Source organism: Barbus barbus (assembly GCF_936440315.1).
Source record: "Barbus barbus genome assembly, chromosome: 1".
NCBI classification, from domain to species: Eukaryota; Metazoa; Chordata; class Actinopteri; order Cypriniformes; family Cyprinidae; genus Barbus; species Barbus barbus.
The window spans coordinates 4,300,693-4,327,835 of record NC_136729.1 but is presented as its reverse complement, the minus strand read 5'-3'; the positions used below and the strand labels follow the sequence as shown (position 1 = coordinate 4,327,835).

Sequence of the window (27,143 nt, the reverse complement as noted above, 5' to 3'; positions counted from 1 at the left end):
TTCTATCAGCGCGTTTCCGCCTATCGCACCTTCACTAACTTTAAGTTAATCGACAATGAATTGTGACTCCCGGGAAAAACGGGACGTCTGGTCACCCACTCCCTAACCCTTCGGGTGCTGAGGCCATTGTTTCAGATCGCTAGTTCACGTTTTGGTAGCCTATCCGTCCACCGCGGCTGCCATGCAAACGCACCTTATCCAATGACAGAGACGCACATTTTGAAAGACAAGACAGTTAACTTAGCCTATAGGATGTATTTTGAATGTCCGGTAGTCCTCAAATAACATTTTAGTCCCATCTCGTCTTGTTAACGAAGACGCGACATAAATTTCGTCATAGTTTTTATCATCAGATATTAGTTTTAGCTCGTCAACGTCTCGTCTTAGTCACAGAAAAAAGGTTTGTTGACGAATATTTTTCGTCGTCGTCTTCGTCAACGAAATTAACACTGATGTGAACCCCATGTGAAGAAAATAATAATAGTAATAAAGAAAACATACAGATACAATAGGGGCTATGGCCCTTTGGGCTTGGCCCCTAATAATGTTCCTAAGACCTATTCTTATTCAGTGATAACTGCTGGCACAAAGCTGTTTTTACACTGCTTAGTTCTACAATACAGGATTACAAATCTACGTCTATATGGCGGAAGGTCAAATTCATTGTTCAAAGGATGAGAATCATCCTTTAAAATGTTAAAAGAGTTTGTGGTATGCAGGGATGCTGGACTAAGCTGTGACTCCCCAATCGGCTTACTAGACCATCTAACAATTTGACTCAGTTAATTCTTGTTCTTTACAGACAAGTTTCCAAGCCAAGACACCATGAAAATGTTAAAAGTGACTCAATAAAAGCACAATAAAATAAAGTCATCATGGTCCTGTCAATGTGAAAATGGGCCAATTTCCTTAAACAACACAGATGCTGATGACCCTTTTTAACACACTGCTTCACAATTTGCTTCAAAGTTCAACTTAGAGTCAATGAAAGTCCCAAGGTGTTTGTAAGATTGCACAGATTCTATTTTCTGACTTTTAATAGATGTAACTTCATGTGGGTGGGCTTGTTTCCTAAAATCAATAATCATATATTTTGTCTAAGATAAGTTTAATTGAAGGTAGGACTCTTCACACCACTTTCACCAATAATCGGGCCATGGCTGGTCTCATTGCCCTGAAGCTCACTAGCAATAAACTCACCGGGCAGATACAAGTTTGACATCTGACGTACAAACGCGTTCTCGAACAGTCTCTTAATTACAGTATTGTTTGTTAAAATATAAACATTCCTCACCACCTTGGCTTTTCCTCGTCACCTCAGACTTTCGATCCAGATGAAATGGCACTCCAAAACCATCAATGAACAAATTGCAGTCCTGGTCGTGCTCAGTGAGCCATGTCTCTGTGAAAGACAAGGCGCAGCAGTCTTTAAAATCCTTCTGAAAACGGACACACCCATGGAGTTTGTCCACTTTATTCCTCAGCGACTGGACATTCCCCATTATCACTGAGGGCAGAGGAATCCGGGCAAGCCGTAAAGTCTGGTAGTTGTGGGGTGATATCCAGTACGCGAGCCAAGCTCACATCATTAAGTCTTGGTCAGACAGGGTTCCATTTACCCTTACTCTTTGTGTCCTATTAATTGAAAAATCAAGAATCCAGCCCACAATATTGTTACTCAATGTAAACTGTTCTAAAAGCGTATTAATTAGAACATGGGTTCCCTATCTTTGGTGTACTGTAACCGCCCTTGGTCGACAGCCCCATTAACGACGCGGGCAAGCAACAGGTATAAAATAATCCACAAAGCGGCAGGACAAAAAATGTTAAATTAGTGAAACTGAGAGCACTTAATCGTAAATACATACATACGAAAAACAATTACTTTAAAGCGTTTAACTTAAACTTACAAACATGTTATAAACACCAACATGTGGACACCAAACTCTCACTGCCGGTCGCTGCGTGCACATGCGCCCAGTTTCCAGGTGTAGACCATGGTTTTATTATAGTAAAAATGTTCAGTGTCATGTTTATTTGTATTGATTGCCATTTGTATAACCATTCAGTTTCATTAAAAATACCATGGTTATTCTATCAAAACCATGGTCAATCTGTGGTTAACATGCTTTAACTATATTAACCATTTTGGTTTTATTTGTAGATAAACCATGGTTAATTTTCGTAAAGGAACGTCTAGTGAAGTTTTATTCATGCATCAAAAAGATCGATTTTACAAAACTAGGAGTTTTTACATGAAGTTCCCCCCATCCATGGGGATGCCTTTTAAGACTTTTAACTGAATAAATTTAATTATTTTCACAATTAACAGACTTATGATGATTTGAAAATAAGAAAATATTATTTAAATAAAATCAAATTCATGCATATAGTTAATTATAGCATGTAACAGTGGAGGTGCAAGAACTGAACATTTTCGTAAAATGTTTTTTGTTCATTGTAAAAAAAAATGTATTCAGATCAAAAGTTTACATTAAAAATGACTAGATGTGGAACAAGCAATATACAGTTAGTTAAAATATGAGATTGATGATGCATTGTTTTGTTGTTGAAATTTTAGATTGAAATGAGTTACATTTATTGCTGATATAGTGCTGTTTAAAACACATTCTGTTTATTAGCACTACTGCAGAAATCTGATCGGTTCCATTTCTGAATGACTGATAAATATGCTTCACGTTAGGTTTATTAGTTTATGTTTATTAGTTTAAAATTGTGTAAACAAAATGTATGGACATTTTATATGAGATTGAAATACTTAAAAATATAAATATTTTGGAATATATTTATTTGAGGCTATATAAGGATGCTGCAAGTGATTATTAGCCTGAGCTAACCTGTTTGTGTCTCTTGCAGAGAAAAAGATACAGATAGTGAGACTGGAGGTAAAATCAAGTAAAAATGTGAATGATCCTGCAGTGAAGAATATGATTTTGGCGAAGGTAAGTTTAATGTAGCTGAATATACTGTATAACAATATTGATACACTTAGAGAGAGTATTGAGTAATAAAAGTCTGTTTCTGTCCTTCAGTTAGAGCAGATACTGAAGGAGAAGGGGCTGACAAAAGATGCTAAGATCTCATGGAAGATGTTTTCTGGTGAAAATGTCTTTCACAAGATGTGGTATCAGAAGAGTGATGCTTCTTCTGATGCGTCCTGCAAGAGATCCATGAACTGATCGTCTCATAATAGCGTTTGTTGTGTAATTTTAGTTGCTCTCAGAAAATCAGTCGGCACCGGTAGATGGAGCTGTAGGTGCACTTCTGGATTATTAAGCATTATTATTAGAATTTTGTATAATAACTATAATTTAAATCTTAATAACTATAATTCAAATCTTAATCATCCTTAAATATTATGCTGACTGTCCATTTTGAATGCTTTTTATTTTTTTTGCATTGTTAGTTGATTCTTGAATGTTACAATAAAGGTAAACTGGAAAGCAAGTTGACACGTGCAGGTGAACACCTGTCCTGTAGAGGGAGCTAAAGATGCAATAAAATAACAAAAATAAAAATGAGTTCTTGGTATAGGCCTACAATTATGTAAGAACAACACTGTAAAGTTGTGAAAGTGTCAATAAAACAAAGCTTATTGGAGTAAATTTGACAGGAAAGTACTATTTCAGTCTTTCTACTTAAAACTTTTGTTTAATTCTGTGGTTCACTTGCGGTTTCTTGGTAGTTGTGAATTTTACTAGCAGTTTCTGGGTGAAAATGGTTTCAAAATAAAGACTGTTAATATTTTTCAGTGTATATGTGACAATAAAACATGAACTCAAAGAAATCAATGAATTAAAAAACAAACAAACAAAAAAAAAAAAAACAGTTCTCCTCTTCCAGAATCATAATACTGTTAGTTGAGTGTCACTTTTTATTCCTTATGTTGTAATGTACACATTAAAGAGTTCAATTTGATGGATGACACACATGTTTCATATATTCTCTTGATTCTATTATCTGTGAAACTCTAGATATATATTTTAAACACTGAAGCTTAAAGCAAACATGTCTTTATAAGATCTTAAATCTTTAAAATAAAAAAAAACTTTGATTTAAAACCATAGAAAGTGGTTAGAAAGACCCTCACATTCATTTTGCATGCATGCTCTTTTTTTTTTTTTTTCCTCCAGAGTTGAAAATGATGCTTGACTAAAGATAATTATTATGTTCAAGATGCAAGACAAAGTTATTTACAGCAAAGGGAAGACTCTCGGAGTCCTTTCTGAGTCCTAGCATGTTTCTAGTTCTTTAAAATATTGTACTCATATTTGTATTCTTCTCTCAGCCAAGAAGTTGAAGCCAGAGAAGGCAGAAGCAGGGGACACAATGATGATGGTAAAGAAAAAAAAAAATCACACATTTCCTCAGTGTCAGACTCTTCTTGAGTTGTGTGCCCCCTGTCAACAAGCTTGGCTCCCCCTTTGCCCCCCCTAAATTTGGAGTCATATCACAGCAAACAATATTGGGTGAAATGCACAGTTTTTCCTGTCCTTGTCTGTGCTGTTTTGTCACTGAGCGCACTGGCTGACTGAATTCTCTGGCTAACGTTAATTCACTCATCAGAAACAACAAAGTGAAGATGTACAAATGTAAGAAAGATATTAATTTCACAGTGTAAACAGCTTTAGAGATTATTATGGCAGTTTTTGAGAGTGCTTTAACTCACTGGACTGAAGTGAAAATTTTCTTTGATAATGTAAACGTTCTTTGCTCTCTTTTTCTACAATGAAAGTGTTATAGGCTAATTAACTTGCAGTATTTAAATCTCCAAGTCTTTCTCCAAACTACTTAAAACTATTTAAAAATATCTAATAGGCACCAGCTGATTTAACCTTAATTTCATTTGAAGAAAATTCCAGTCCGAAGGGGCAGCATATTTAAAAGCCTTAGGGTACCATTGAGATTATAATACATTTGTGAACGAAGTGAATAATTACCAACTGTTTTTTGTTGATTCAAACAACAGAGATACTGTGGTAATAAACCCAAAACTGTAATGGATCGGGTCTGACACAGATGGTAAGTGAAGTAACTTGGTGTTTATTTACAGGGTGATACAGTGAATTGCAATCGTGAGGAGTCTCCGGATGTGGTGAGTGTCACTTCGTGAGGAATAAGGAGAACAGAATGTCAAAAGTAATCAGTCTTTCTGATGTTACGGATCCTTGGGATTGGCCGCGGCCGAGCGGCAGAGAGATGCGGAGAGCCGATCAAGCCACCGGAACAGACGAGGAGGATGACTGGAATGGATAAGACAGAAGGTAAGTAGGGACAAGAAGGTAATCGCAGGTAGTTATACTCAGCTTTGTCAAGCAGCAGAGATGGTCCATGAAGTAATCCTGTTACGTCAAGATCGGACGATCAAGTGAGCTGAGGGAAGTGCTTTTATGAGTGAGGTGATGGGAGATTGATGAGGTGCAGGTGCGGGTGATGATTGGAGATACAGGTGACAGTGATGAGTGACGGGGAAGACGGGCCATACTGTGACAAAAACTGCCTTATATATCATTAGGTACCAATGCATTTTTCTTCAAACAGCAAGAGAGGACCAAGCAACTCTACTGTATAATGTACAATGATGTGTTAAATGTTTACAATCAGTGATAAACCGTAAGGCACCATGATACACAGCATCTAAAGAGGAAAGAAGATAAGATGGTGCATGTTGGTACACTATATCCCCATAATCAAGAATTGGTAAGAATGTCGCAGACACAAGTTTCTTCTTTGCATAAAATGAAAAACAAGCCTTATTTCTAAAGTAAAACCCTAACTTTTTCCTTAATTTTTGTTTAAAATAATTAATATGTGAGCCAAAATTTCATGTGTTATTAATTATAATGCCCAGATATTTATACTCTGACTTTTACTAAAGTAATCAAATTTCCTTGCAATGTCCAGAGGGCAATGGAACAGTCTGACGTAGATCTAGAATTTGATAACAACATGAATTTTGTTTTCTCAACATTTAAAACCAACTTTAGAGTATAAAATCTTGCTTGAATGAAATATCAAATCACTCAAAGCTTCTTGTTTTGTAGGTGCAGAACAATAAATAAGTGTCGTAAAAATGGAAACTTGTTTTGTCAATGTTAACATCAATACAATTTATGTAGATAGTAAATAATAAAGGCCCCAATACAGAACCTTGAGGAACTCCCTTAACCATATCCAATAATTCTGATTTGCAGCCTTCAACCTGCACACATTGAGTTTTTCCTTTTAAATAAGCCTTAAACCACAAATACCCCTTTTCCACCAAAGCAGTTCCAGGTGCTAGTTCAGAGCCAGTGCTATAGCCGGTTCTTAGTTGGTTTGACTGGCGAGCCCTTTAAGAACCGGTTGCTTTTCCACAAGCTAGAGAGCCGATACAGAGCCAGTTCTTACGTCACTGAATTCGTTTCATGTTTCGGATCACTACCGCGGCACAACAGGCATCTGTACAAAGCATCAGCGCCACGCAGATCGATCGATCGGCACACAACACACTAAAGCACCGCGAGAGCGATCCAATAGCATAAAGAGCCGTCTGCTTTCCAGTCGCTCCCGTAGCACCCCGATATGCCTGCACCGAACAGTCCGCGCAGTGCCGATCTATCCCGGACAAGCCTAAACAAACTATCAGCAATGGGGGACGTTGCGTTACTATTGATGTTCATGGCTTTGCGAACCTACATCGGCATCTAAACACGGCGAATCAAACGTGTTAGCGTTTAGCTGCTATTTCAAATATAGCGGTCCAAGTTTCTGTTCGTCTTGTTGGTCACGGTAACCCCGCCCCCAGTCCCTGACGCAAGCGGTTCTTTCTTCTAGCCCAGCGATGTTGTGGTGCTACTTACGAACCGCTTTTCCTGGTTCGGAGTTGGTGCTTTGGATGTTGAAAAACAAAGAACCGGTTTGAAACTAGGCTCTGGCTCCGAACCAGCACTGGAACTGCCTTGGTGGAAAAGGGGTAAGTACTGCATTATCTCATAAACCAACACATCTCAGTCTATTTAACATAATTTCATGGTCCACTGTGTCAAAAGCTTTAGTTAGATCAATGAATACACATGCACAGAGGAGTGTTTCATCTAGAGACCCCAGTAAATCATTTAAGACTTTCAAAACAGCTATAATAGTGCTATGCTTTTTACGAAATCCTGATTGATTATTAGACAGAAGTTTATGAACACGTAAATATTGCATCAATTCATGATGCCATAGAACACCTTTTTTGTCTAAATGGTTGCATAAAGAACCTTTAACACCTTTCTGTTTCATAAAAGGTACATTAACATCCAACATGGCGCCGGTGATGGCAGCTATTGTGCGTTGCTCTTCAGTGTTCGTATTGTTTTTGTTTGTTTTTCCTGTTTTTTGTTTTTCAAATAAGATCAGTTTTACCAGGGATGATCTGCTGAACATTCGGCAGAACACACCACAAAATCTTCTACCGGTTTTTGATTTTTCGGACGTTTTGCTGGACATTGTAGTTGGCGGAGCCGTAGCTCTGGTCAAACGCTTCAGGAGGACGCGCAGACGGGGGAAGAGAGCCAGAGCGCTCGTGAAACTTCGACAGTACGGATTTCGAATGGCGTTGCCTAGCATCCATCTGGCGAATCTCTGCTCTCTACCCAACAAAACGGACGAACTCCTTCTGCTCTACATCCTACATTTCACTGCTGGTTATACTCTGTATAATTGTGTATGTGACAAATAAAACTCTTGAATCTTGACTCTTGAATCTCCCGGACAAACAAGGATTTTTCTAACTCTGCTGCTTTGTGTTTCATGGAAACCTGACTGAATGGCGACATACCGGACAGCGCGATTCATCTGCCTAATTATCAGCTGATCAGAGCAGATCGGGACACGGAATCAACGGGGGAAATCACGTGGCGGCACGACGTGCTTTTACATCAATGAGAGGTGGTGTACAGATGTAACTGTGTTAAAGAGGATGTGCTGCTCTGATCTAGAAACGCTCTTCATTAACTGCAAGGCGTTCTATTCGCCGTGGGAGTTCTGCTCGTTCATTCTCGTGAGTGTCTACATTCCACCGCAAGCGCACGTGAGCTCAGCTTTACAGAAACTCGCTGATCTGATCACAGAGAGTGAGCAACAACATCCGGACTCTGTTTTAATCATTCTCGGGGACTTTAATAAAGCAAATCTCTCCCGTGAACTGCCAAAATACAGACAGCACATCACATGTCCCACCAGAGACAGTAATATATTGGATCACTGTTACATAACAATAAAGGACGCATATCACTCTGTCCCACGAGCAGCTTTAGGACTCTCTGATCACTGTTTGGTTCATCTTATTCCCTCCTACAGGTAGAAACGTAAGTCTGCAAAGCCTGTATTAAGATCTGTTAAAAGCTGGACTAACGAAACAGAGCAGGATCTACAAGCCTGTTTCGACCTCACTGATTGGACCGTTTTTGAAGCTGCTGCAAATGATCTGGACGAGCTCACAAAGACTGTAACATCTTATATCAGTTTCTGTGAGGACATGTGCATTCCTACCAGGACTCATCTATTCTACAACAATGACAAACCATGGTTCACTGCCAAACTCAGACAGCTCCGTCAGGCCAAAGAAGATGCTCACAGAAAGGGGGATAAAGTCTTGTACAAACAGGCCAAATACACACTGGAAAAGGAGATCAGAGTGGCAAAGAGGAATTATTCTGACAAGCTCAGGAACAAATTCTCTTCCAGTGATCTTGCTTCAGTGTGGATAGGAATGAAGGATATCACCAGCTACAAGACACCATCCCCCAGCACTCTGGAGAATCAACACCTGGCAGACGACTTAAACGAGTTCTTTTGTCGTTTTGAACGATCACCCCACACCCACCCAGAACACCTCTTCACACAACCATTAACACCTCCAGCAACCCCTCTCTCCCCCACATCTACGATTCAAATCAGCGAAGAGGATGTGTGCCAGGTCTTCAGGAAAAACAAAAGAAGGAAAGCACCTGGTCCAGATGGTGTGTCACCAGCCTGCCTAAAAACCTGTGCTGATCAGCTGGCCCCCATCTTCACACAGATCTTCAATAGATCACTGGAGCTGTGCCTACAGAGCAAACAGGTCTGTGGATGATGCAGTCAACATGGGACTGCACTTCATCCTGCAGCATCTGGACAGACCAGGGACTTATGTGAGGATCCTGTTTGTGGACTTCAGCTCCGCTTTTAACACCATCATCACGGAAACCCTTCAAAATAAACTAACTCAGCTCTCCGTCCCCACCTCCGTCTGCCAGTGGATCAACAGCTTCCTGACAGACAGACAGCAGTTAGTAAAGCTTGGTAAATTCACATCCAGCACTCGAACCATCAGCACTGGAGCTCCTCAGGGCTGCGTTCTCTCCCCACTGCTCTTCTCCCTCTACACCATCGACTGCACATCTAAAGACCCCTCTGTCAAGCTCCTGAAGTTTGCAGACGACGCCACACTGATCGGCCTCATCCAGGATGGTGACGAGTCTGCTTACAGACAGGAGGTTAAGGAGCTGGCTGTCTGGTGCAGTCTCAACAACCTGGAGCTTAACACGCTCAAAACTGTGGAGATGATTGTGGACTTCAGGAGAAACCCCCCTGCTCTCCCCCCACTCACCATCATGAACAGCACTGTGACTGCAGTGGAGTCATTCAGATTCCTGGGCACCACCATCTCTCAGGACCTGAAGTGGGACATTCACACTGACTCCATTGTGAAAAAGGCCCAGCAGAGGTTGTACTTTCTTCGCCAGCTGAGGAAGTTCAACCTGCCACAGGACTTACTGAAACAGTTCTACTCCGCCATCATCGAATCCATCCTCTGCACCTCAATAACTGTCTGGTTCAGCTCAGCTACCAAATCTGATCTCAGAAGACTACGGAGGGTAGTCCGGACTGCTGAGCGAATCATTGGTACAACCCTCCCCACTCTCCAAGAACTGTACTCATCCAGAGTGAGCAAAAGGGCTGGCAAAATCACTCTGGACCCCTCACATCCAGCACACAACCTCTTTGAACTGTTACCGTCTGGTCGACGCTACAGAGCTCTGAGCACCAGAACGACCAGACACAGAAACAGTTTCTTCCCTCAGTCAATACATCTCATGAACACTCAACAATAAACATGGAACACACAACTATAATACACTATCCATTCACCACACTCACTTATTTTATTTTTATTTTTCTAATTTCTAATTTGCACATACCTGACCTGTACATACATAGTTGTCTATATTATATATTGTTTTTTTTGCTGCTTTGTATATTGGTTATTGGCTATTTCTTGTTATTTTGTTTTTATTACCTGTGTCCTGTCCTGTTACTGTCTTTCTGTTGCACTGTGGAGCTTCTGTCACTACAACAAATTCCTTGTATGTGTAAACATACTTGGCCAATAAAGCTCATTCTGATTCTGATTCTGATTCTGATTCTGATTTGAGGCGAATAAGGTTCTTCAGAGTATAAAAAGATAAGAAAGAGATGATTCTTTAAAGAACCTTTGACTGAATGGTTCTTTGTGGAACCAAAAATGGTTCTTCTATGGCATTGCTTGAAGAACCTTTTGAAGCACCTTTATTTTTAAGAGTGTGGATTAAGCGGAAGGACCCTTGTCGGGCTCAAAGAGCATCAACATGACCCGCTCACTAATCCCCCCCCCCCCACCCCATACCCCACTTGAGAACCCAGGTCACAACCCTCCAGGAGGAGGGTGAACAAGGTATGCAGTCAGCTCTAGGCTTGACTTGGGGAAGAGGACACCCCCTGCTCTGCATAGCACCGTGGGCTGCGCCATTTAAACAACCAGGCAATTCTCATAATTGGGCATGGGACACAAGCTCAGGTTTGATCACCCTGTAGCTGGCCACCTTTGATGAGGGTGTCTAGTTTTGAAAGGCCGAAACACACCCTGATTCAAAGGTACACTACTGATGATGTGTCCCGAAATTTGCAGCTTTCTCACGTCTGAGATACAGCTCTCACGCCACTCTCAACATCAAGGCAAATCTCTTGTGCATATCATCCATTGGCACAATGGACAGTTTACCATCACGTCCTGTGTTTCATGATTATTTTCTTAGAAAAAGTATTTGTCACCTTCAGAGTAAGAAAAACATTCAAGTATTGATTGACAATACGACAGCAGAATATGTTCTTATACAGACAATAGTAACTGAAGTGTGGTGACACTACTGGTTAATAGTTTAGAACATCTAAGCCTTATTAAACTCAATATCAGGCAGCTGAACTCTGTATCAGGAAAGCAGTGATTGAGATATTAATTATTTTTCACGCTGGTCATTGGTGTGCAAATTTACAGGTCAGGAATATTTAATACATGGGACATTTTATGAGATGTGACATGTTTTCGTCAGCTGATAATTTGAATTGATTTACTCATGTCACATGAGAGTCTATCATTCCCACAAGCTTCACAGTCTGCTCGACGAACAGAACACGCTCTGCAGTCTGCACCAGATACCGATAGTGCGGCAAGTAATTCCTTTTTTTAGGGGGAGGTTATTAATCCTTGCGTGCATCCGATTCAACTGTTTTGTTTTTATAACATTTTGTAATGTAACTTTTGAAAATAGAAAACAGACTGTTAAGGTATAACTTTAGACTTGTGAATATGACCTTTTCCAAGCAAGCACACAATTTTAACAGCATTATTTAAAAGAACAGAGCCAGCATTAACGAACAAAAACAGGACAATCTTCTTTCATAATATCAATGAGGTTATTAAAGGATGTAAAATCTCAGTCCAAAATGATACTGCGAAGGGACATCTAAAGAACAAATAAAGCACTGATTAATTTTCAGATCCACAAAAAAACAGCTTTCTTGATGAATATCCATAAACTTAAACTTATCCATAAAAAAAAAAATACAGGGGTAAAAATTGTGAAGGATTTCAGTATGAATGTATTTGATCTTATTACAAAATTATTATGAACAGACCATATGTTACACAAAGATAAGGAATGATAAATATGTTTCTATTAATGCTTTAGGGGCAATACTCCTCATTGAGAGTAATATTCTTCTGATATGTATATTATTGCATTTTTTTAAATTGCACAATGCCATCTAGCAAAGAACGGGGAATTTCTTCCTTTAAATTAGAGTACTGTAGGCATGATTTAATAAGCTGTAGAAGCTTAGGCGATATGCCCTCAAAAACTCTTTGATTTTTAATAACTAATCAGAGTCCCACCAGTGTCTATACATTTTGAAATATTATTTTCCATTGACCTGTTTTTGATACAGAATATATTGATTATTCCATACAATACATTTGTGAGGTTTATACATTTATGTATAGTTCTGAGAATATTTTTAAATTTGAACTCAAATCAAAATTTATCTAAGGCTGTATGTATATTGTGGCGGGAGGAGCAAACGACAGTTTTGCAGAGTATCCACAAAATGCATGATAGAAGATCAATTACAGTCATCTTGACATTCTCGTCGTCATATTCCGGAATTCCAGATATTTTAAAATTCCAGTGTCTTTGTTAGGACTCAAGTTCATTCACCCTGTTTCACAACGTCTTATTTTCCATATTTATCATTGATAATTTTTCCTCCGCCGTATCCAATCTGCCATTTATGCCAGTCACTTGTTCTTTAATTCTTTCACAGTATTCTCAACAGACATTTTCCATTGTTGATTGCAGCTGGAAGGGTTCTGTTTAAAACTGTCTCAGGTGTTTCCACTCCTGAGACAGTTTTTTATTACTTTTATTTTTTTGCTGGGCTGTCGGTGGAGTGCATTCCGGTGTGGGTTTCTGTAGATTCTCCCTCGAGTTTCCAACGCTTCATTTTTCTTTCTGAAAAAGTAGTTCATCAACGATCACGATCATTTAGACTAAGGTTTTCATCGATATAATCACAAAATCCCTAGAAGGGTGGATGATAATTATCTTTTTTAGTATGATTTAATAAGGCATAAATAACAACGTCGTTCAGCACCTACGCATATAATTTTGAGAAACCGAAAGCTAAATTGTGCACAAAAGAAAACAACGTCTCTCACAATACAACTTTCCTTGGCACCATCTTAGTGTGCCTCGTGGCTCTATTGGTAGCAGCACTCGCTTCCTCTTTTATTCACCGATTTCCACTTATGATTCTTTGGCGTCAGTTTTTGTCTCTCTGCTGATTGGCTCTTAAACTTGATTCGTTGTTGTGTGATTCGTTACAAAACGAACTTGTCACAACATCTGGTGAATGTTGACTGATCATATATTTTACAGTGTACCATGTAATATTTTATCATTAATAACACAAATGTTGTTAAACTTGCTTGTTTTTCATTGCGTCAGTAAAAAGATTTCCTCACCCTCAGGGCATCCTAGGCGTGCCTGACATTCCTCTTTCAGACAAACACATTCAGAGTTATATTCCACATTGTCCTGTCTGTTCCAATCTGTATAATTGCAGTGAATGGTACCCCTGTTTCTGTATCCGAAAAAGTATGCATCCATCATAAAACTACTCTGCTTGAGCGACCGGAAGCTGCACATTACAGTTTATAAAGTTTTAAGAATTGACATTTTTCTTAAACTAACACAGAGAAAATTCCCGCATGTAAATGAAGAACATCAAAGCTGATCTGAAGAGTTTAGGTTTTCCCATCATCATCATCATCATCATCATCATCATCTTTCTTCATTTCAGAAATCCCTCGTTCTGCCAGAACAGATTAAAGCTGAAATGAGCAATTACCTAGATGACATTAAATACAGGTTCACCTGCAATAGTCAAATAGTTCACCTGCAAATGTGTTTTATGCAGTAAATTATTGAAAGCTGAGAGCATGCAACTGTTGAAGTTACACCTTGAAAAACCATAAATAGCCAAATTGCAACTTTTGTGGATCCGTTAATAGTTTCCCAAAACACTAAATCTGCTTGTTTGATCACACCTTCTCCATAGACCTCCACCTCACACAGATGCTCGAAATACCTGGGATTAGGAAAATATAATTATATTTTCATTATGATTTTTTTTTCTTCACAAACCTTGTCTGGGGTGTAAAAACACCCCAGGCCAAATGTCCCCAGAGGGAATCACTTCCCACTTTGATAATTAGTTACCATGTTCTGAACATCAAATCCTTTCTTTTTCCCTCAGATGTAATCTATCTAGGTGGTTGAATAAAAATATTTGGATTTTATATCTAAAAATTTCCTCAAGCTTGTTAGCTAGACAGTTAGCATCAGCTAACAATATTGACTTATTTTCAGTATGGTTATGAATAAACCTTTCTGTCTACTCGGCTAGTTGATCCAAACAATATAAAAATGCATACTGGTGATAAACAATATAAAAACAGACGTCATGCAGACGAATGTGCATGATTTATTTTCTTAATCTGTGTTATTTTAATATTTCGTTTTTTTACCTAAAACATAGAGACACTGATCTGTCTGCATTCAAGCTTTTCAGTGGGCTTAAACAGCAGATTTAGTTCACAAACAACTGACAGTTTTCACATAAATATGATTTTCAGTTACAATAATTAATCCTAAAATTCGACATTAGTAATTTACTTTTCGCAGCATCAGTTGCGCGTGCGTGCTCGCACGCTCACAAGATCTCCCGGTTCTTTCTTACTCGTGAGTTCAGTTCACTGGAGACTTGCTCTAAACGGACCATTCCAATTCGTGAATTAATCGTTTGTTGCGATTTGCGAACCGATTTAACACGTTCATTGAAAAGAATCAGTTTGTTCATGAATCATGTGATATATTATGTAATAATATAATAATGTAAATATATATATAATATTATATATTAGTAACGATATGCTTTGGAATGTGGTGAAGTAAAAGTAAAAGTTACTCAAAATAAAACTACTCCAGTAAAGTACAGATACTTACTTACCATTTAAGTAGCTTTACTTCGCTACTGACCACCACTGTTTTGAAGAGAATAAAAAGTTTCAAGGAGAGAGGAAACGTTTTTGGAATTAGGCTCAGGAAAGATCTAAGACACTAGTAGAAGTAGCCCTTTATTGTCACTAGTCACAAGTACCAGCGAAATTAGCCATCAACCTGTCCATACATACACAAACATACATACAATACAATATGACAAGGGGGTGGACAGGACAGGAAGACAGGGAATTTGAGGAAGAAATACAGCTTAAACATGAGGAAGGAGGGGAGAAAAAAAATAACCCCCAGACTATGCTCCTATGGGAGTACAGTGTGAGAACAGAAAAAACACCCCAGCAACAAAAGCTAATCAAAACACATAATCAAAACAACATAGACACACGACTTGCAACAGGTGAGAGGGGTAATCCAGCTCCTACAAACAGCCATCCGGTCCAGCAGCTATTATCAGCGCCGATCGCAGACCCGCCTGTCGGACTGGCGGAACAAAGTGGCGAAGGTGAGGAATCGGGGGTGGGGGGGTGAATGGAATGTCTGTATATATGGGTATGTGTGTGATGTGAGTTTGTGTATTTGTAGGCCTGGAAATCCGCCCCGCTGGTATTCAAAACAAGTTGTCTCAGTCCGCAGATTATGATAGCACACAGCAATTGTATTGCCATGGAACGGCCTTGATCAGGACCCAGACGGAGTCGACAGTCACCAGGTGTCTGTGGGAGGGGTCAGGAAGCAAGAGCGTCTCACTGCAGTGCCCTTCCGGGGGAGTTGTTTCTAGAAGGACCTTGTCCGAGGCAGTTCTATTGTTTTGGGAAGCCGAAAGATGAAAATATTGTTTGGTCTTGGTGCGAGCGGCTGCATACCAATTTCACAGCTCTCTTTGTCCATTCTGGTCTCCAAGTTCATCAATTTTTCTCAGCACAGCCGTGAGCTTCTCCGTGATAGAATCCATACTGCGGTTGATGGTTTCAGTCTCAATGCTGACCGCTCTGCCCACTGCTTCAATCATGACGGGCAGCCTTGTGAGGCTTTGGACAGCTGTTCCCGTCTTCTGAATTCTCTGATAACCCAGGGAAAAGCCTAATCCAATCAGCAGAAAACCCGTTATCATGGTTCCGAATAGGTAGATGTCTTCAATGTCCTCCACGGAAAGAGCCGCCAGACACACGACCCGCCATCTCTCCCATGCGTCCATCGTGTAGCCAGTAGCGAACGTCCCGCCCAGACAATTGGGCTCCCCCGAGCCCAGGGCTCTTGTAGAGAATATGGTGTCAATTGCGTTGAGAGACCAGTTGATCAAATCCATGATTTTTCGGTTTGGAGAGCAGTGCAGAAAGAGTCTCTCAGGTGTTAGACAATAGACAAGACGAGAGAGCAAGCAGGGAAGATAAGGGGAGGAGAGGAGAGAAAAAGCGTCCACCTTCGCAGAGAGCCAAAAGAAGAAACTACCCCTAAGTATTTCTATTTTTGTGGAATTTTTTTTATCTGTCCAAACCAAACAATGAAAAAGTCAGTATGTTCTGATTTTTTTTTGTGTGAGGTTTTACCCATTTGCTTTGGGCTGAAGGAAATATCAGTACACTTAACAGGTATTTTGTTTTTATGTATCCTATAGTCTTTGGTATAATCAAATTAGCTGTACAGGACATTTAAACTCTTTTAGCGAAATTGTTAAATTATGAGTTAAACTAATGGATAAAACATATTGACTGATCATATCATATTTTACAGTGTACCATAATATTTGATCATTAATAATAAAACTTGTTAAACTTGCTTGTTTTCCACATCATCAGTAAAGATGCTGCTGCTGATATCTAGTGGTTAGAATTATTATAATTCCAAAGATTATGTGTGAATTAATAGATACAAATTTCAGCACTTAGCAATCCTCTGGCACTTTATAAATATTTCACTTAAATGACACTGCCTCATTGTCAAGTACCTGCACTTTATACAATACAAACAGCAGCAATAACAACAAGCAGCAATCAGGAATCAGCAGGTTCAGTGATCACATTCAACTTTATTGTAATCAACATTGAGGAATGGGGGGAATTCCAGCATGTACAGTAAATAAAGAACATCAAAGCTTATTTGAAGAGAGTTTAGGTTCCCCCATCATCATCATCATCATCATCTATTTCTTCACGTCAGAAATCCCTCGTTCCCCAAGAACAGACTGAACCTGAAATGATCAGATCTCTTAAAACTGCTATCGATGTGATTTGAGATGTCTGTGTGTTCCCCTCTCTCACCTGTGACAGGAGCTGAGGTTCAGACAGATTCGAACTAGACCTCAGTTTCATCTTCACAAGTGTCCTCTGGGGGGAAAAAGGATTTAAATATGCACATGAGCATGAACATAAAGGAAAATAAAGCACTAAATGCAAATAATAAAAACACATAAAATGCATTGTGACCACAGTATTTACAGCAATTTGTTGCAAATGCATCTGTCACTTACGATTAAACAGATGCAGTGAGAGGATTGTAGTGATCCTCAAAAATCATGAACAAAACTATCCCAAGTTTAAAAAACCCACCTAGATGGCATTAAATACAGGTTCACTTGCTGTAAGGATGGACATGGTTTAGTCTTAAACACAAATGCATTTTATGCAGTAACTTAGGCTGAGGGTATGAAACTGTTGAAGTTTCACATTTTGAAAAACCATAAATAGCTAAATTTAAACTATTGTGAAGCAGTTATTAGTTTCCTAAAACACTAAATCTGCTTGTTGATCACACCTTCTCCATAGACCTCCACCTCACACAGAGTAAGATACTTTGAACCTCCAGGAATGAACAGATTCACATATTGACCCTCCATATTACATGTGTAGGTGAAGGAAACACCAGCTGGAATGCTAGAAACCACAGCACATCTAAAGAGACAGATAAACCATTATTTAGACTTCTAGACTTTCTTCATATGTGTTTTCAGGGATTTTTATGGATATTAAGCCACAGAAAGAGGGTCTCACATGGGATTGTTGTTGCCGTTGTTCTCAAGAGAGTTTCCGATGCGAATCTCTGCTCCGTTTATTTGCTCTGGACAGCAGTCTAGTCTGTTTGTGATGATGACTCTATTAACTCTGTACACAGAACTCAGATCCAGCCTCCACCACGGGTTAGTCTGAATATCGGTTGAGGAACACGCTGATGATGTTTCTATGAAACCTGGATTGAAATCAATGGCCTGTTGAGCAACCCAGTTGTAATAGGTTGATGACTGTGTGGCGGTTCTTTCTGCTGCCAAATTATCTGCAAGATATAGTGTCAAGAAATGGCTTTAGTCAGCTTATTTTATACACTTTTAATGTGTTTGAGGAGGTTTTCTTAGGAATGCATATATATCAGTTCTGAACTGGTTGAGTCTTGACAAGGAAGGGGGGGGGGGGGGGGGGGGGTCTTGTCATGCTTGTATATATTAATTCAAAATATTTCCAAAAGTGTTAACTATATCATGAGATAACTCAATTCTCAAATATGTGTAAGTAAATGCATTTTGCACATTTATAGATCATGTTAGTTGATCTTTAATAGGCAAAGTATAGCCTAATGTCTACTGTTAGTGTAATCTAGTGTAATTTAATTAAGTACCAGATATGGGTGTCATGTCATAAAATATTTTAATATGACTGACTTACTGTATTTAACATGAATTTAATAAAAACATTGTAAGTTACTAATAATAACAATTTAATTTTACAGAAAGAGAGCAAAGAACATTTACATTATCAAAGAATATTATCATCGACTTCCATCTAGCCAGAGTTGAAGCACTCTCAAAAACTCTCATTATAAATCACTGAAGCTGTTTACGCTGTGAAATTAATGTCTCACTTACATCACATGCACATCTGCACTTTGACATTTCTAATGAGAGAATTCACCAGAGAGCAGAATTCAGTCAGAACACCGGTGTTTCAGCGATGACTCATCTGAACGCCTCTGATTGGTCATTGCATTCATAAGTTCAACAGAATTGTGTGTGATTGGTTATAATGCGCAGTGCTGTAAGCATGCGTCTGTCTCTGGCTCAGCGCCACAACGCAGATTTTAATTTAGCAGCTGATGATTATGGAAGCATATGTGTAGCTAAATTCAATTTGCAATGTAATATGCAAAATGGCAATGTATTTCTGTATTTAAATTTACATTTTCCCATTCCATATGTGCAACATTTAGTGCAAAATGAAAATGAAAATTCAATTATATCATTTAAATTTGCCATTTTCTACACCAGTTTTAATATGCAAATTAAAAAACATATTTTAAAGCTTTATAAATTGCAAAATTAAAATGAAAATGTATTACCCAAATTGATTAGATATGTTTAACATGTAGCAAAATGATCATTTAAATGCTGTTTTTCCTAAATGCATTTAGACTTAGGGGTAGGACACTTGGGATTGCATTTTCATCATGAGACCATGGGATAATTGTAGCAAAATTCAATGAGAGTTTTAAAATCAATTCCGAGCCAAAGGTGCAGCAAAAGGGTAGCAAAATGGTGATTTAAATGTCCTTTATTTTTCTTAAATGCATTGACACTGCATTGCAAATTGAATTTAGCTACACATATGCTTCCATAGATGATGTGCTGCACTAGACGTTTTAATCACACCGGTGCAATTGTATCAAATACATATATATTTTTGTCTTTTGGAAACTGCATTCAAAACCACTTGGCTCAAATATCCGATTTGAATGGGCATGAAGCCTCTGCCCCGTATGGATAAAACGGCGATCCAGGAGGACCGGTATTTCGGCTGGCCCCCCTCTGGTCTAGTGCCCTGGAACGTGCGTTAATCCATCCCTAGTCTTCTGTTCAAATAGCCTTATAAAAGCTTTTATTTCAGGCTGGTCCAGCCAATGCGAATGTACAGTTATGTCTCAGGAATAACGGTAGCTGCAGTGATGCGATGAATTTACTAGTTGGCGATTGGCTGCATTTTACTTTCTCCTATTCATAATAATATGAGAGCAACGTCTATACCTAAAGTATTTGGACCTGATCTTGACTAGAACTAGGCACAGAACTATATATATATATATATATATAAAAAAACTCTTTATTGACATTAGTTTTTTTTTTTAAGTCAAATTTGCATGGAAAGAGTTTAGACCAAGTTGTTAAGAAGGTATGCATTACCTGGAAAAATCACATAGACTCCTACTTCACAGAAACTAAGAATCTTTGAAGTTCCAAGAATATTGACAGTAACATAATGTCCCTCCATCCCATGACACGAGTAGCTGTAGGTAGCTCCTGCTGGAATAGAAGAAACTACAGCACATCTGGAGGAAGACGAAAGAGAGAGTCACTCCTGTGATTGTGTTGCTCATTATTAGTATGACTCTTCACTTGTATTTTCTTCTCTTATCCCTGAATGCATTTAATATGATTAACTCTTTCTTTTACAACACAATGTATATGTTTATGTATATGTATAGCCAGTATATGAAACACACACACACACACACACACACACACATATGTATGAAGATACTGAACAACTGGCCACAATCTGTATAAGAATATATCAGAGAGACTCACACTGGGTTGCTGAGAAAATCTGAAGAATGTTTTCCAATCCGAATCTCTGCCCCGTTTATCCATTTGTCACAGCAGTCCAGGAATCTGTTAGTGATGGTCACTCTGATCACGCTGTACGTCTTCATCAGATCCAGCTTCCACCACGGGTCACTCTGTTCATCTGCAGTACGACTACTGGTGGCGTTTTTTCCATCCAGAGCGTTTTGAGCATACCGGTTTTCATATGTTGTTGACTGATCGGCTGTTCCCCATGCTGCTATGTTCACTTAAATACGTTCAAGAGAAAACCTTATTTAGAATCACAATTATTTATATTATAGCCCTGCTTGGCTTTTAAGTTCATTTGTTTTCATGACGTGTCTGAAAATGTTTCACACCAGCACAAACTCACAAACAAAAGATGTAATAGTGTTGAAGTCACAAAATCTCACCTTCTCTTGCTGCCTTCGTCTGAACTGAGAAAAAGCCTTGAAATAAGAAACACAGAATGATGCTCATTATTTAGTAACTTAAAAGGATTGTTCTTATGAGTATAAGCATATTTTGTTGGATTTATTCTTTAAAAATATTTGCCAATAGTTGAAGGATCCGATCCTATTCAATTCTTTGAATCTTTCATCCCTAAGTTGCTTGATCTATCGGTTCCTACAATCGCTATCGATCGTGCTCACCGAGGATTTGGTGCTCCGGTGGCAGGGCGGCCGCGCCCTGTTATCGTTAAGATTCATCGCTCCAGGGATGTCACTACAATCCTGTCTACGGCCAGACGCAGGGGTCAACTTTCTTTCGAGGACCAGTCTATCCGAATCGCTCCAGACATTTCACCTACAGTTCGTGCCGCAAGGAGAGCTTTCAACCCGATTTGTGCTGAACTTATTAAAAAGGACATCCGTTTCCAGATGATCTTTCCTGCTGTGCTGGTCTTTAAGATGAACGGTGTGCAGAAATCTTTTAAGGATCCGAAAGAGGCCGAAAAGTTTTTAGGACGGTAACATGCGTTCATATCTGCCTTAGCTTATGTTGAGGGCTGTTTTTGTTGTTTTGTGCAAATTTATGGTCGAAGATTTATTCATTTTGGTTTTATTGTCATTGGGTGTTCAGTATATTTATCTGGGAGAGTGTTTTTATGTTTTTGCTCTTCGCCGTGAAGCTCTGTTGTTTTATTAAGCTAGGATATTCACTACACCTTTTGGGGTTTGTTTCTTTTCGCCTTTTTTTTAGATCCTAGTTTTTCTTTGGCTTTTTCAGGGGTTATAGTCATGGGTACGCCCATTCTTCTCCTTGTTCGATTTCGGTATAGTTCTAATACCGGTTTTTCCAAGCCTGGCCAGTATTTAATTCCTTCTTATCCTTTATTTACTTTGAGTTTCTTTTTTCGTTTTGAGATAATTTTCCTTTCTTTGCTTGCCCAATTTTTTACCTTTTTATTATATTATGATGACTGATGGTGTTAATCTGAATGTTCTTAGCCTTAATACAAGGGGCCTGAATAACCCAGCGAAACGTGTTGCTATTCTAGAATTTTTGCGGAAAAAAAAAATTAATATAGCCCTGTTGCAGGAGACACATTTATTAAAGAGAGATTCCAATCGTATGTCGAATCGCTTTTTTCGTGTTATAGCTTGCTCTTCAGCATCAAACAAATCTAAGGGTGTAGCGATTTTATGCCAACGCAATCTTCGCTTTAAGCTGCTGGACACCTGGGCGGATGACAAGGGGAGAATAGCGGTTGCGAAAATTAATATTGGAAACCGAGATGTTGCCTTGATTTCACTTTATGCTCCTAACTCGTTCGAGAAGAAATTTTATGATCAGATTACCAAAACTTTGCTGGAGCTTCCCAGCTTTAAATTCTTAATTGGCGCTGATTTTAATGCTGTTGTTAACCATCTGGTCGATCGGTCAGGTCACTCTGAAAATTTAGAACAAAAGTATGCATCTGAAGCTCTACGCTCCTGGATCGGTGACACCGGTGTGGTTGATCTTTGGCGTATGTTAAATCCGGATGTCGAAGATTTCACTCATTTATCTTCTAGGCATAAATCTTTCTCTCGTATTGATTTTATTTTCTCTTCTAGGGGTTTGTTTCACAATATAGCTATGGTTAGTCTATTGCCGTTGGCATTATCTGATCATAAGGCTGTGATTGCTTCTGTGTCGATAAACTCTAAGCGGGCTAGAGCCCCTAGATGGCGCTTTAATACCACCCTTCTTCGTGATGAAACATTTAAAACTGAGTTTTTGAACCAATTATCAGTCTTTGTGGATATAAATAAAGGCTCAGTTGAGGACCCCAGGATCCTGTGGGACTCTATTAAAGGGTTCATCAGGAATTTTACGGTGTGTTTTGCCTCTAACTTAAATAAAGCCCGTTCGTCTAGAGTAAACAGCTTAGAATCTAAACTTATGGTGCTGGATGGGCTTTTACAACAGAATTATAGTGACGATATCAAGCTTCAATTTGACGTTGTAAAGAAAGAGTTAAATTCCATTTTAAAACAACGAGCGGAGTTTCTTATACATAGAACTAGACAATTTTATTACTTTAATGGTGCCAGGCCTAGCCGTTTACTCGCCCTCAGATTGCGGGCCAGTGAACAGTTCTCTGATATCAGCTCAATTAAATCAAGAGATGGTAGTATTCTGAGTGAACCTTCACAGGTTAATGCCACCTTTCGCGATTTTTACGCTGAGTTATATAGCTCAGAAGTACCGCACAATCAGACAGCTTATGATAGCTTTTTAGAAGATCTTCAGCTTCCTAAACTGTCTGAAGTTGATTCTGCAAATTTAGATAACCCTATTACAGTTGATGAGCTCAAGGAGGCGGTCTCGGCTATGTGTATAGGCAAATCCCCTGGGCTGGATGGAATTCCCCCAGAGTTCTATGTAACCTTTTGGGACAGTTTAGGCCCCTTGTTATTTGACATGATACGAACTGCGGTCGAAAGAGGCTCCTTTTCGAGAGATATAAATATTGCGGTAATTTCACTTTTGCTTAAAAAGGATAAAGACCCTAATGACTGCTCTAGCTATAGACCTCTGTCCCTTCTTAATGCTGATTTAAAAATTTACGCTAAAGTGCTTGCTCTTAGACTTCAACCATTTTTATCTAAGCTAGTTAACAGTGACCAGACAGGTTTTATAAAATCTAGATTAGCTTCTGATAATGTTAGACGGTTACTTCACATAATTCATGGCTCATCCTCACTGGCTTCGCCTACTGCTATTCTCTCCTTAGACGCTATGAAGGCCTTTGATCGTCTGGAGTGGTCTTATCTGTGGTCCGTTCTCGAGACAATGGCTCTGGGTCCTCATTTTATCCGCATGATTAGAGTTTTGTACGCTAATCCCACAGCCATGGTACTGACAGGCAAAACCTGTTCTTCTTTGTTTGTAGTAGCCAGGGGTTCTCGTCAAGGGTGTCCCCTAAGTCCTTTTCTTTTTGCTCTATCGCTGGAGCCATTAGCACAGTCAATCCGTACTGATAAAAATATTGCCCCCATCTCAATACAGGGAACTAATCATCATATTTCATTATATGCTGATGACGTTCTTCTCTATCTAGGTAACCCGTCTCAATCCTTACCCAACATTTTGAATAAGTTTGACCGTTTTGGTAAGATTTCGGGTTATAAAATAAATTGGAACAAATCAGCTCTTCTCCCTCTGAACGGCGCGCTGAAGAGCACGGCGCTACCCGCAGACATTCCTATGGTTAAACAGTTTAAATATCTAGGCATCACGATTGGAGATTCCCTGCAATTTATTAGTAAGAACAACTATAATGACATTCTTTCAAAAATTTCGTCTAACCTGGAAAATTGGTCTTCACTGTCTAATTCTCTTAGAGCACGTATTTCAATTATTAAGATGAATGTTCTCCCCCGCATTAACTTTGTGAGTTCTATGCTCCCGCTGGCTCCCCCTTGTCGTTTCTGGGATAGATTGCAGAGCTTAATAACCAAATTTGTATGGAACGGCAAACGACCACGCCTTAGAATTTCTATTTTACAGAGAAATAAACTCTCTGGTGGGCTTGCTCTTCCTAATTTTAAGTTATATCATTGGGCTTTTGCGCTTCGTCCCTTGATGAGCTGGTATGATGCTGAAGAGGATATTTCTTGGCTTTCTCTGGAGAGAAACTTAGTGCTTCCGCTCAAACTGAATGAAGTTTTATTTGCCAATATACCTTCAAATAAATGTAAAATACGCTTTGGTCCCCTAATATCTTACGCTATATCAGTTTGGAGAACGGTGGAAAAAGCGTGTGGCATCCTCTCTAACTGGAATCCCTACTCTCCTATTTTTAATAATCACAAACTGCTCGTTGGGAAGAATCCTATTCATTTCGGTCAGTGCAGGCATTGGTATGATAAGGGGATTCATTCACTGGGTGATATTATGGGTAACAAGGGCCTATTTAGCTTTGAAGAACTCCGCTCTCAATTCAACCTACAGAATTCTACATTTTTCTTTTATTTACAGTTGAGGGCTGCCATGAAGACTTATGGGGTCCCTTGGTCGGCCTCTCTGAAAGATCATCCTTTATTAAGAGTACTATGTTGTTCCCTAGGAAAGAGAGGTTTAGTTTCTAAGTTATACCGGTTTTTTTTGGATAAAGTATCTCCTCCTATGACACTGGATGCCTCTTGGCGAACTGATATTCCGAACCTCTCCCCGGACTTTAAGTGGGATCATGTTTGGTCTATGGTATCCCAAGCTTCTAGGAACCCGGACCATCAACAAATTCATTTCAACTTTATCCACAAGACTTACATGACACCGCGCAGACTATATTGTATGAAGCTGAAACCTGATCCATATTGTACGTTTTGTAATACGGGTGAATTGGGTACATTTTTTCATATGATTTGGGAATGCCCGGGGGTCTCTAACTTCTGGAACATGGTTGGTGAGAATCTGTCTACCTTACTTAATATTTCGGTGCCTTCCTCCCCTTCTGTTCTGATCTTAAACGATCTATCTGATATTCCACATAAAATTCAGAAGCGGGTATTTTTAGCAGGGCTAACAGCGGCCAAGAAGTTGGTTGCAACGAGGTGGAAACCTCCACACTCGCTCAATAAGAGACACTGGGTTCTCACTTTTATGGATGTTGTATATATGGAGTTGTCCACTGCACGCATCCATGGGGCAAGGGAAGATTCCATCAGTTTCTGGGCTCAGATTTTGGAGAAACTAAAAAACATGCTGTCTTAAACTGAAGGAGTTTCAACTTTTTTATTATACGCTGGTCTTGGGCTTTGGCTTGGTGGGTTTTATAATTTTTTTTTTTTTTTTTTCCTCTAGTATTACTTCAGGATGGTTTGACGGTTTTATAGCTTTTTAAGGTTCTCTATGGTTATATTTATGCTATCTGTATAATCTATGATACACTCTGAAGTATGCTTGATGTTATTTTAATTTCTTTTATGTTCCTTTTGTATGTTTTAATAATAATTGTCAATAAAAAATTGTTCAAAAACAAAAAAAAAATATTTGCCAATTGGGTAAAATTCTGTATAATTTCTAAAATCACGTATTAATGTACATTACATAATTTAGCTTCTCAAGTAAAAGTATTTTGTTTAAGGGAGTCTAGATAACATTATCCAATAAAAACACATTAAATTATAATTTAACTTTCTGTCTGAAAGATGAAGCTGAAAACAGACTGTAGGTCATTAAGATATGTTTTACTCACCCAGTAAACACAACAGACTCTTGAAGAAAACTCTCATGTTCATTTCAGGCGATTCGTGATTCTTTATGCTTTTGTTTGAGGAGGTTTGAATGAATGTTGTTCCTGGGAGAAATATATTAGTTCAAGTTACATCAGAGTCACATGATCCTGTTTCTCCTCCCACTTTTCTTTCTGTCTTGAGCTGGGGGAAAATTTTACACATAACAATAATAATAACAACAATAAGTATTTTTCTTAAACATCTTTTAGCAACAAAACAAGTGAACACATTTTCACTGAAAATTATAATTTGTAACTTCAGTTTAGTGATGAATGATATCAAAATGTCAATATTGAAATTGAGCATTTATCTCTTTGGCAGACTCTTTTATCTAAAGCAAGTCAAAGAATGAATTTCATGTTGACCTGCTTACATTGAATATTAGGTTTAAACAACAATAGCAAAATCCTACGGAAGTTCTAAGCGGCCATGCATTATTATAATTTTTCTGTCTTGTTTTCTCGTTATCACGACTTAATTTTCTCGTGATCTCGACATAACGAAAGTTGTTGATCTCAACGTAAAAACCGTTTTCTCACGATGGAATTGTAGCTATCGTGAGAAAATCAGGGTCGCTATATTGTCTTCGACGATAAAGTTGCAGACCCGACAGCCTCCTTCTCAAGTGTCGAACACTTATGTGTAAGTCGTCAATCACTGACAGACACAGAGCTAATTCAGTTTGAGTGAGTCCCTGATCAAAGTAAAAGCGAATACGATCATCCATGATGCTGCGATGATGCTGCTTCTATAGCATTTTCTCATGCCGAATACACAGAGAAAATTAAGTCGTGATAACGACAAAACAACTTTCGTTATGTCGAGATCACGAGAAAACAAGACAGAAAAATTATAATAATGCATGGCCACTTAGAACTTCCGTAAAATCCACCAAACTGGATTGGT

General features: G+C 38.8%; 1 protein-coding gene across 1 annotated transcript; it reads right to left on the bottom strand.

Moving 5' to 3' along the window:
* Positions 1–16,932: 16,932 nt before the first annotated feature.
* On the bottom strand, positions 16,933–26,282 carry LOC306870660 (uncharacterized protein). Its single transcript, XM_079418056.1, has 8 exons — positions 26,198–26,282; positions 20,922–20,957; positions 20,491–20,755; positions 20,086–20,231; positions 17,912–18,191; positions 17,676–17,812; positions 17,183–17,248; positions 16,933–17,112 (listed from the first exon to the last, which is right to left on the bottom strand). Exons 1-7 carry the CDS (start codon positions 26,238–26,240, stop codon positions 17,217–17,219), a joined length of 939 nt encoding a protein of 312 aa, XP_079274182.1. The 5' UTR covers positions 26,241–26,282; the 3' UTR covers positions 16,933–17,112; positions 17,183–17,216.
* Positions 26,283–27,143: the final 861 nt, after the last annotated feature.

Bases quoted from the DNA above. Each gene is read 5' to 3' on its own strand.
- LOC306870660 (XM_079418056.1), bottom strand. From the start codon at position 26,240: ATGAACATGAGAGTTTTCTTCAAGAGTCTGTTGTGTTTACTGG. The intron at 20,756-20,921 runs GTGAGATTTTGT...AACGTATTTAAG, and splicing joins GACGAAGGCAGCAAGAGAAG to TGAACATAGCAGCATGGGGA. The intron at 17,813-17,911 runs GTGAGACCCTCT...CTGTCTCTTTAG, and splicing joins AACGGCAACAACAATCCCAT to ATGTGCTGTGGTTTCTAGCA.